Raw genomic sequence first — 10,082 nt, forward strand, 5'->3', positions numbered from 1 at the left:
AAAACATACTTAAATATATATGTATAATATTTTATATATAATAATTTTACACGTAAATAAGATTTAAATATTTTGCATATCCAGCGTTTGGCTCTTAAATTCCTAATTCTTGATTTGATTTCTACTTAACAAAGTCGTTTTACGTACATTTATTGAACTAAAAAAAAAAAAAAATAACAGGAAGGTGGTGACATTTGGAATGTGTTGTGAAACAAAACACGATTTTTTTTAAGGAAGAAACAGGACATTTGTGGAAACTACTCTAATACATCTGTTACGCCGTTACACATAAACAAAAGTCCTACACATAAATAAATGATTAATCGTGTAAAAAGTTCACTAAAAAATCATTTCGTTATATAATAGAACTTGTCTCGGCTAAATAAATAAATAAATATATATATATATATATATATATATATGTATATATATATACGTATATATATATATATTGCGCTTTATTCGAGCGCGATAAAGCAACTTAAAATAAGGAACACAGTTTAGTTAAAGATACTCGGTAGATAAAATATACACAAATCTTTATTTTTTTTTATAACAGAGTTCATACTACATATAAAAAACATGCAAATGCGGATAAATGATAATAAGACGAAATCACAAAGCTATAAAACGGATACGGATATATAAATTGTTGCGTTCAGCAAGCAATTGTTCAGATCAAGTTGCGCTTTGGTAGCGCAATATGATTTAGATCTTATATTATTAGAATAAACATCGGGACAAGACGATTCATCAATTGTCCTACTGAACGCGGTCAATGTAAAAAATACGTATAATTTTCTTTTTTTGCCAACATTTTCGTAAAAAGAGGTTCGTCGTAAACAGCGCACAGTGGAGTAATTGCATTCGAAAGCTGATCAAAATTATTTTTAAAGATCAAAATTACTTTTATATCCAGTTACTAAAGAAGGATTCCAAATTAGGATCGAAACGTCTGTAGTTTAATCTAAATTTGAACAAACAACATCTTAACCCCCGAACGTCTTTTTTTTTTTTGTCTTGTATTGGACTCTCTCTTCTATGTAAAAGTATTTTTGTTTCTTTGATCAATTAATGATTTATTAGTTAATCAGTTTGTTATTTAATATACCTATTATATTATCTAATCCTTTTTCCTCTTAGGCTTTTTTTGGCTGGTTTTTAATCCGTTTACATGTGAAATATATATTTTCAAGAATATATATTAAAGAAAAAATATATATTAAAAAATATATATATATTAAAGAATTATATTAAATAATGTTAAAAAAAAGTACGAGTAGCGCTAAGTGGTAAATGTCGTTGAGTGGTACAAAAAATACAAAAAAAGGTTTAGAATATAAGTAAATTTAGAACATAGATAATTTTAGTACTTAATAAAGTATCAGCATTTCTTATTTTCCTTACGTACAAAAAAAAAAGTTAAGTGCAACATAAGTAGACTTCACATTCGTGTAAGTTTCACATTCTTATTGTTATTTATTATTTAGTATCAGACAATATTCATTAAATAATATTAAAAAGAATTATATATTAGAAAAAAACGTTAAATATGATATATAATCTAAAAAATATTAATATATTAACATTCGAGAATGTTTTTCCGATTTCAAGAGCAGTCCTGATACTCTTGAAACCCTGACGAGGTGAAACAAAATGTGTCAGTCGATATAAAAAAAATAACATCAACGCGGTTCAAACCTCCCTAAAAAAAACAAACATCTTCGAATGTTAATACAACGCACGCGCGAAAGCATAAAAAGAAAAAATATTAATATACTCTAAAAAATATATACTCTGAAAAATATTATATATGCTCTGAAAAAAATATTATATACTCTGAAAAATATTACACACTCTAAAAATTATTACATATTGATAATGAAAAAATATCATTACATTGTTGTTTATCTCTATCTTTTCAACTTCATCGTTCGAACATTCACCGCTTGGCTCTCAAATTTCCAGTTTCTCTGAAGATTCTGTGTGTGTGTGTGTGTGTGGCAACACACACAAATTTTACACCCGAATTAAGATTTTTTTTTCAAAAGTGACTTTTTTTGACCAGCTTTTCGAATGTGTAAACCCCACTGTGCGCAGCGTAACAAAAAGGCGCACAAAAATTTTTCTCTATTACACACATAAAAAGAAATAAATCAGATTCCTAAACTTAATATATATATATATCATGAATCCTTGTAATGTAATATAAAGTGGAAAAGATTGATTCGTTCTTCTTTCCGTCGATAATCAAAGATCCAATTGTGGTATAAATGTGTTGAATATATATATATACACACACATATATATATATATATATATATATAAAATCTACATAAGAAAAATATGCACGATGTAAAAATACACGTCAAAGCGACGTTGTATTTCTGCGTCATTTTTAATTAAAACGTGATGTGTGTCCTTCTCGTAAATGCATGTTTTCCGAACCACACCTTAGCGACGTTAAATAGTGAAAGCAGAGAGACTATTCAATATCCCGAACGTTCTCCTAAAATCTGTTCAAAAGATCGTGTTGACATCATGTGCTCTCTCCCGTACACGCCGCCGATAATCACACAGCGTACGTGACAATTTGTGATCGCACTCTCTCCCTCTCTCTCTCTCATTTTTTTTTTCTCAGATTTTATTCATATCGTACCTGGGGTGGGATTCGTGCGCGGGGATGGCCCTGCAATGGTTGCGGAAGTCGACCGGGTTGTCCGTAATTCGGGCCCCATTGGCCCACAACAACACCCGCAATCTCCAGTTGACCACCGCGCGACGGAATGGGACGTCTCATGATTCCACGCTGTGGAATCGTTCCGCTCCCGCGTCCACGCAATATACCGTCGTTGATGGCACATCCGGCAGGCAGGATGTTCGAGGGAATTGACACGCGTATTCCCGCTGTAAATTAAATTTGTACAAAATTTTACTTGCGCAACAAATATACACGTTGTCACACAACATTTTTTTGCGAACAGTCTGCGAACGTCAGAGTGTTTGCTTTTTTGTGTCGCAGCCGCGAGATTCGCGATGTTCAACGATTTGAACTCTCGCGAAGCAATTATCAGCTGCTCTTTGCTCTGCTTCCGTTCGAAAACATCTCGTTACGAAGAGTCGCAAGATGTTAAGGTTACCGGAAGCGTCGTCGTGGGAGATGATAAATTCATTGAGAATTGTCTGATTGACTTTTTACTTACACAAAATAATCGAAGTGTGTAATCGGATTTATAACTCTCTTTTCTACTAATGTTATTTCTTCTGAAATAACATATACGGGAGGAGGAGACTTTAAAGTCTCTCCGATTGGTACGTAACAGTTCCAGTCACTACGTGTAAAAGTCCCAGTCGCCACATGTAACAGTCTCAGTTGAACAGTTAAAGACTAAGGTAAAATTATAGCGTACCTGGTGTCACAGGTAAAGGCGGTCTGGCGAACACAACCGTGATTCCCTCGAGTATCGCTTTCCTCATTCTCTCGACCTTCATCACGCGATCGATGTGACCACTGCAGAGTTCCAACAAATTCTTCGCGATGGTGGTGCGCGCAAGTGTATGATGGAACAGTTTTCCGTCGAAGTAAAGCCACGGGCAGCACATAAGCCAGGGTATGGGGGCGCCGCAGGCGTCATTCGCCAATAGCGCGGTCTCGACACCGGCCATGAACAAAGTAGCCAGCTGCACACCCCGCGATGTCACCAACGATAGCTACACACACACGGAAAAACCACGGTGTAAACATGAGCCGTTCGGATAATGTTTTATAATCAGGGGGTTATAATCAGAAAGAGAGAAAATTCACAAGCACACACGATGATGTGTGTTTTTACCTGCAAGTCCTGCAAATACTGAGCGTTCATAAGTTCCGGTGAGAAAGCTTGGGCGATAAAAGCGTCCAATTCCTGACGACGCAGGATCTTGATCTTGTCGGAAAAGGACATGATGTATCTGTGGAACAACAAATCAAACATCAATCCACACAAATTCTATCGATCACGATAGGATATGTTTTCTCCGGTTCGAACTTGTTTTCACAGGCGCGCTAAAAACAAAACGTGTGTAAATTTCTTTTTACACACGTAAAAAGAAACAAATCAGATTCTTAAACTTAATATATATATATCGTAAATTCTTGTAATATAAAGTGGAGAAGATTAATTTATTTTTTTCTCCGTCGATGATTAAAGATTCAGTTGTATATGTATATGAATATGTAAAAATATATGTATATGTATATATTCAGTAGATTATATATATATATATATTATATATAGGTATAGGTATATATAATTTAAACTTCCGCGTCACTGTCGTTTGCCAATATCTCATTAAGGTTTTACGACCACACCTTAGACAGATACGGTAAATAGTAATAATAATAGTAATAATAATAGTAACAGTAATAAGTGATAAATAAATTAAAAACGTTCCCCCGTAAAATCAGTTCAACACATCCTTGAACATCAAGTGTTTCCTGATTCCCATACATTCATATTGTTATATGAATATATAAATCTAAAACCAATTATATTGATTAAATATTTAAATGCTCTCAGAAGGTGTAGATGCATGCATTACAATCTATAAATTATTCTGTAAAATGCAGTTTGTTCGAATACAAAAATTAATCATTCTCAAACAACGGAGTATAAATATGTAAAAAAAAGAGAGAAAAGACGCGTTAATTAATTGCTTCATCATTACAAGGTGATGGATGATAAATTGATGCGCTTTTGTTTGTTTTGTTTTTTTTATACTCTAGAGATCGCAATTTGAATTTTTGCGCTGTTTCTTTTCTGAATTTTCTTTTATTTGAAACAAGAAAAAGTTGTTCGAAACGATCGTACTCTCGACATTTACCTTAATACGCAAGCCATAACCAACAAGTGTTGGGGAACGTAAGAGGTGTTCAGCATGAGAGGTGTATCGGACCTCATGCAAGTCAGGAATCCTCTAAGTCTACGACGCTTGTCATCAATAACTGTGCTGGAAAAAATAGGAAATTTTTTCAGTTTACTCGCGAAAGTCAAAAGAAAACAACAATCTTATCGCACAATTAAGAACGAAAATTTGTAAAAATTTAATTAAGAGTCCTAAGTAACACTCTCTCGCTTACCCAAACCACAGACGTTGAATTGTAGGCACTCCCCAGCCAATTTGTTCAGCCTTCACCAGTTCCGGAGTTTGATAAGGATTTGACTTGGACCAAACCCATTCCTTTATGATCACGTCCGGAACCTCCACTTTCTCGCTCTCTATTTTCACGAGCGAATTCGCACAGAGTTATACCAACAACTGGACCAAATATACCGATACATCGCAAGACAATTCTCGTAAGATCTCAATACTCACCTCCCTTTTCTTTGCTCTTTGTCGCCATGTATATACGATGATGAAGATTGAACAGAATGGCGTATACCATTTGTCGAATCGGTCTGTAAATTAAATGAATGGAAGGAATTTCACGATGGTTCTCATCCTCAAGAAGAACCGGCAGTTTGATCTCGCCGGCGGTTAGAATTTGATAGATGTAGGTTGACATCAGTCCCTTCTGATGACGCTCGGAAGCGGTACGCATAACTTCCGGTGATGTTGTTGGAATACTGATCTTTTCGGCTGGTTGACATTCTTGCTCTTGTTCTCTTTGCTCTCGTTCTCGCTTCTCCGGCTCTTGTTCCGCTCGTTGTTGATCTTCGCCTGTAGGTTCGTGCGACGTTCCATGAGACGGAGACGTAGCGGAAGAACTACTGCTCGAACTCGACGAACTTATCAGGAGATGAGATGATCCATTAATGGCAGGTCCGTCGTCTAGTTTTTCAAATCTCATATGAAGTACCACAGCTATTGAATCATACGATATTTACTTATAAAAAAACGATGTTTACTTTGTTCGTCTTCAGTCCGTATGTTGTCCACGTCTCCATGGACCTGTGGTATGCCGGGTGGTTCGATTACGATCTGCGGAGCCGATTTCGCGTTGGCCGTGGCCTGCTTGTAAGCATTCAAACTCTCTCGCTCCCTTTCCAAGGTCTCAGAAGCAAATCTCGAAGTTTCCAAGTTTGCATCACTTTCTGACGTAGCATCCGCGTCCGCATTTGGTTGAGTTGTTGACTTGGTTTCGTGATAATTCTTAACTGAAGAGAAAAAAAAAAACAGACACGAACAGTTTTGATTTTCTCTGTACTCGAATAATGAAACTACTGCTATGGAATGAACGTCAAATTGAAAACAAACGTGCATACCTTTCGGCAAGTTCGCTTGTTTCGCAGGCTTGTAGTGCAAGAAACCTTCTTTCGTGCCGTTCAAGTAATATTGAATGGACTGTCGCAACTTGGAGCATCTAGTATCGGAAGCCGAACCGAAGACTTTAAGCGAAACCACTTCCAGTTCCACTGACGGCAGTTCCTTCACAAAGTTCGATAGCGTCTTCACGGTGTGTTCAACACCCGCTTTGCTCACCACGTTGATGCTAATGTTGAGTTTCTTGTAAAAGTCAAGCAAATCGTTCTCGTGCAGTATGTCATTTCCAAGCAAAGCTGCCAATATGCAGAGTCTGTCCGCTGGTATGTTGAGAGCTTTAATGAGTTCCGGTAGTAAATACTCTTTCGTGTCAAGTGAACCCTGCAACACATTTTTGTCGTGAATCTAGCAGAACGCACTCGGGGCTCGGTACCTTTACTAGAAAACAAAAACAAAAAACAAAAAAAAAACGCTTATCTCACAAATACTTGCCTTGTACGTGAGTTTCAATTGCGTAGATGAGAAATAGCGTGGCGGATCGAACGCGGCGTACTCGGCGTCGTCAGCAAGTAATCCATTGAAATTATTCTCACGAATATAAGCTATTACTTCTTGATGATGATCATCCATCGTACATAACTTGAGTGGTAAAGAAAGAAATGTTAAATTGTGTTGAAAATTATCTAACATTCACAACACGTTAAGCGCGGTGTCCGCGCTCCCTCCGCGGGACTGAACCCCGACGGTGAACTTTCCGTTTAGGCGGCGTCAGATTTTTCCTGAACGGAAAATCACAGCAAAATCGGGCTCCGCGCTTAACGTGTTAATAAAATATATCCTTTTTACCTTTTTTTTGTTCAACTTACAACTGTAACATTAAGATGCCTAAGAGCCATACGTAGACTTGTTCGTAAACCTACAGGCGGAGTCCACCAGATTTTTGGCGGTGGTGTGCCTTTCGTTGTTATATGTTTCAAAACCTTAATATAAAAAAAAAAAAACAAACAAACAAACAAACAAAAACATAGAAACAAAACGTTATCTTACTCCCATTGACTCAAAAAGCGCAGTCGTTGCAAACACTTACGTTATTGACTTTAGCACGCATTTGCAATTGTTGTTCAATCCACTCGTCATTTCTTAAAGGTTCAAGAGAGCCGTTAAAGAACACAACCAACTCCAATCCTGACATTTCTGTAGCTTGTATCAGTACGGCGAGGTACTGGAGCATGCGATTCCACTGACCACCACATGCCCAATCTGTGTGTGCACCAATAAAAAAATCACCCAATTATATAAACTTAAAAAAACCAACTACCGTGTTATAATATAATATAAGTAAGGTTTTCGATTTTTACCTGAAAAGAATCCACCATAAAGTCTATCCAGGCAACATTCTCCGTCCAGCACCAGTCTAAATTTAGAATTGTGTATAGGTTGACCTTTTATCATACGTGCACGTTGCCTTTGTTGAGGATGTAAACGACCTATCTTCAACAAGTCCACCGGTATACACCCTCCCGGGCAGTAGTTTTCCAAATATGCTTGCAACTTGTCAATGCCCATGGTTCTTCAATAATCTGAATTGCTTTGATCAATCGGTTGAGTGTTTTTGTTTTTGGTTCTTTTGTTTCTGCTTTTGTGTCTTGTATCTATTGTTCATATATTTTTATCCTCTTTGCGAGGTTTTCTTTGTTAATCGGCTTGAGAGTTGTTTTACCGTCGAGTTTTTGTGTTTCTCAATCCGCTTCTATAGAAAGAGCAATATAATTGTTTATCTCAGTCTGTTTTTATAAGAGCGAAANTTTTTTTTTTTTTTTTTTTTTCTATTTTATTTATTGTGCTTGTAATCGCTAATTTAAACACTTTTACCAGGTGTTGTGTACAAACTTAATTCCGACTTCAATCTGCAAAAAAAAAAAAAAAAGAAACGATGTCTTACGTTTCTCTACCATCGACACACAATATTTATGCATACATTTATATATGTATATACAATTTTTTTTTTCTTACAAAGGACACTAAAAGACTGTTTATATTCGATCATTCGCGCGAGACTCCGGAAAGCCTGCTCTCCTCCCTTCAACGGACGAACGAAAACAATTTTCCGCTACAAGGGTGGAAGAGGCAGAGTTTCTATAAACGTCGGCGATTGCAACGTCTGCAAAAACGAACACACGCCGGTTAAAGCCGGAAACAAAGATTTCTGTTTGGCGGACTCTCGACGACGAACGCGCGCCAGACGCCATTTATCTCTACTTTTGTTTATGCGGTTGCGAACGTTCTTCACGTTCCGAGGTGCCGGTAAAGTTCCCGTGACGCCGGTCACGGGAACGACGGATACCGTATTGCGATCGCTGCACGTCGCGCGAACGATAATCCGAAAATTACGACGAAAATGCTCCGTTTTACAGATCGGCGCATCAGCGTAACGAATCGGAGCAATGTGCTTGTTTTAGCGAATTGCAGCGACGGAAACGAAAAGAAACATGGTACACGGTTTTTTCGTTTCTATTTTCGCTTTGTGCGAGAACAGATCCGGGCGAACCGCCGCAACGCGGTGCGTTACTTACGTTAAATCAGCGATTATCATCATGGCCCCAAAGAAACACAAAACACACGGAGAAATTCTAGGTTTACGGTTGTATAGTGCTGTGCCAAGAGACGATTAGGAACAGAAGGAAGCAAAATGCGAAATACGGCGAGGGCGCGACAAACGCAGCAAACGCCTCGGCGTTCTAGATCTCACATACTGCCATCTATGCTTAGGGCGGCGTCCCATTGAACGGAAATCCATAGCGGAAACGTGACCAATCATAGTCACAGAAAAAACGAAGGAATTAAAACGGAATGGCCACGATTGGTCGCGCTGGTTCCGCGTATTCTGTTCCGCTATGGATTTCTGCTAAATAAAACGACGCGCTAGATGACAGCACTTAAGCCGGTATTCATTGAACTTAGGACTGTTAGAACAGACTTTTCTATAGTGCATGACGCACGATAATAAGAGAACTCGTGAGATCCAATCAGAGTTTTTTAAAAACTCGTGAGAATGGAAACAAAAGGCCGAATTGGCTGATCCTCTTATGCTTTATTCACAATCCTCAATATTTAAGATTTGTTTGTCCACCGTTTTCGATCGTCGCGATCAATAATTAAGCGACTCGATTGATGAATTGAACAAATATATGCTATTAATCGCTCCGGCAGCGAGTCAATGCAAACAAAGACGCTGTGAGACTTTCGAAAACTATTAGGACAACATAATTGGTAAAAAAACAAAACAAACACGTGACCAAACTCACGTGATTTCCTTTAGTTTAACCTAAGAGATGCTACCTCACACACGTAAACATTTTATGCATGTGTGCAATATTTTTTAACCACACCAAAAACAGTATACATAAAGTACTGTATTTGACAGTCCGCAGTCTGTGCAAAGTGGGACGGAAAAATATGCACACTTATTGTATACTAAGCGTTTTAAATCGAATGTCTGCCTCCACTTGAATATTACTCTAAGAAGACTTTTCTTACGCCTGACTAAACTTTGACTTATACTACTGACACCAGTGTATTTTGTGCGAATTTTGGAAAAAGATACTAAGAAAAATTTCTCGTGTCTGACTAAACGTTGACTTATACTACTAACGCTACGATGTTTCGTGTGAGTAGTACTATTCGAGTAGAGTCAGACATTCGAAAAATACGGCCCCCTGGAAAAATTTTAAAGAATTTTCTTATGTCTGACTAGACGTTGATTCGAACTACTTGCTTCGAAATATTCTACGCTAGTAGTAATATTCGAGTAGAGTCAGACGTTCGAAATATACGGGTCT

General features: G+C 37.4%; 1 protein-coding gene across 5 annotated transcripts in view; it reads right to left on the reverse strand.

Annotated features, from left to right (window-relative positions):
- The window catches only part of LOC109860042 (constitutive coactivator of PPAR-gamma-like protein 1 homolog), a 12,011-nt gene extending 3,032 nt beyond the window's left edge, over positions 1-8,979 (reverse strand). For 2 of the 5 annotated variants that reach the window (XM_020438885.1, XM_020438888.1), the window contains exons 1-13: positions 8,817-8,979; positions 7,602-8,150; positions 7,331-7,503; positions 7,110-7,223; positions 6,736-6,882; positions 6,246-6,624; positions 5,889-6,137; positions 5,356-5,811; positions 5,120-5,258; positions 4,864-4,989; positions 3,834-3,951; positions 3,411-3,711; positions 2,660-2,907 (exon numbers count right to left, since the gene is read on the reverse strand). In XM_020438885.1, coding sequence (XP_020294474.1) covers positions 2,660-2,907; positions 3,411-3,711; positions 3,834-3,951; positions 4,864-4,989; positions 5,120-5,258; positions 5,356-5,811; positions 5,889-6,137; positions 6,246-6,624; positions 6,736-6,882; positions 7,110-7,223; positions 7,331-7,503; positions 7,602-7,809 — 2,658 coding nt within the window. In that variant the 5' untranslated portion in view covers positions 7,810-8,150; positions 8,817-8,979. Of the gene's footprint in view, positions 1-1,821; positions 2,517-2,659; positions 2,908-3,410; positions 3,712-3,833; positions 3,952-4,863; positions 4,990-5,119; positions 5,259-5,355; positions 5,812-5,888; positions 6,138-6,245; positions 6,625-6,735; positions 6,883-7,109; positions 7,224-7,330; positions 7,504-7,601; positions 8,151-8,816 lie in introns of those variants that run through there. The other 3 variants (XM_020438887.1, XM_020438889.1, XM_020438886.1) reach the window with 3 other exon arrangements.
- Positions 8,980-10,082: the final 1,103 nt, after the last annotated feature.

Source organism: Pseudomyrmex gracilis, unplaced genomic scaffold (genome assembly GCF_002006095.1).
Source record: "Pseudomyrmex gracilis isolate BER0280 unplaced genomic scaffold, ASM200609v1 scaffold_319, whole genome shotgun sequence".
Lineage (NCBI taxonomy): Eukaryota > Metazoa > Arthropoda > Insecta > Hymenoptera > Formicidae > Pseudomyrmex > Pseudomyrmex gracilis.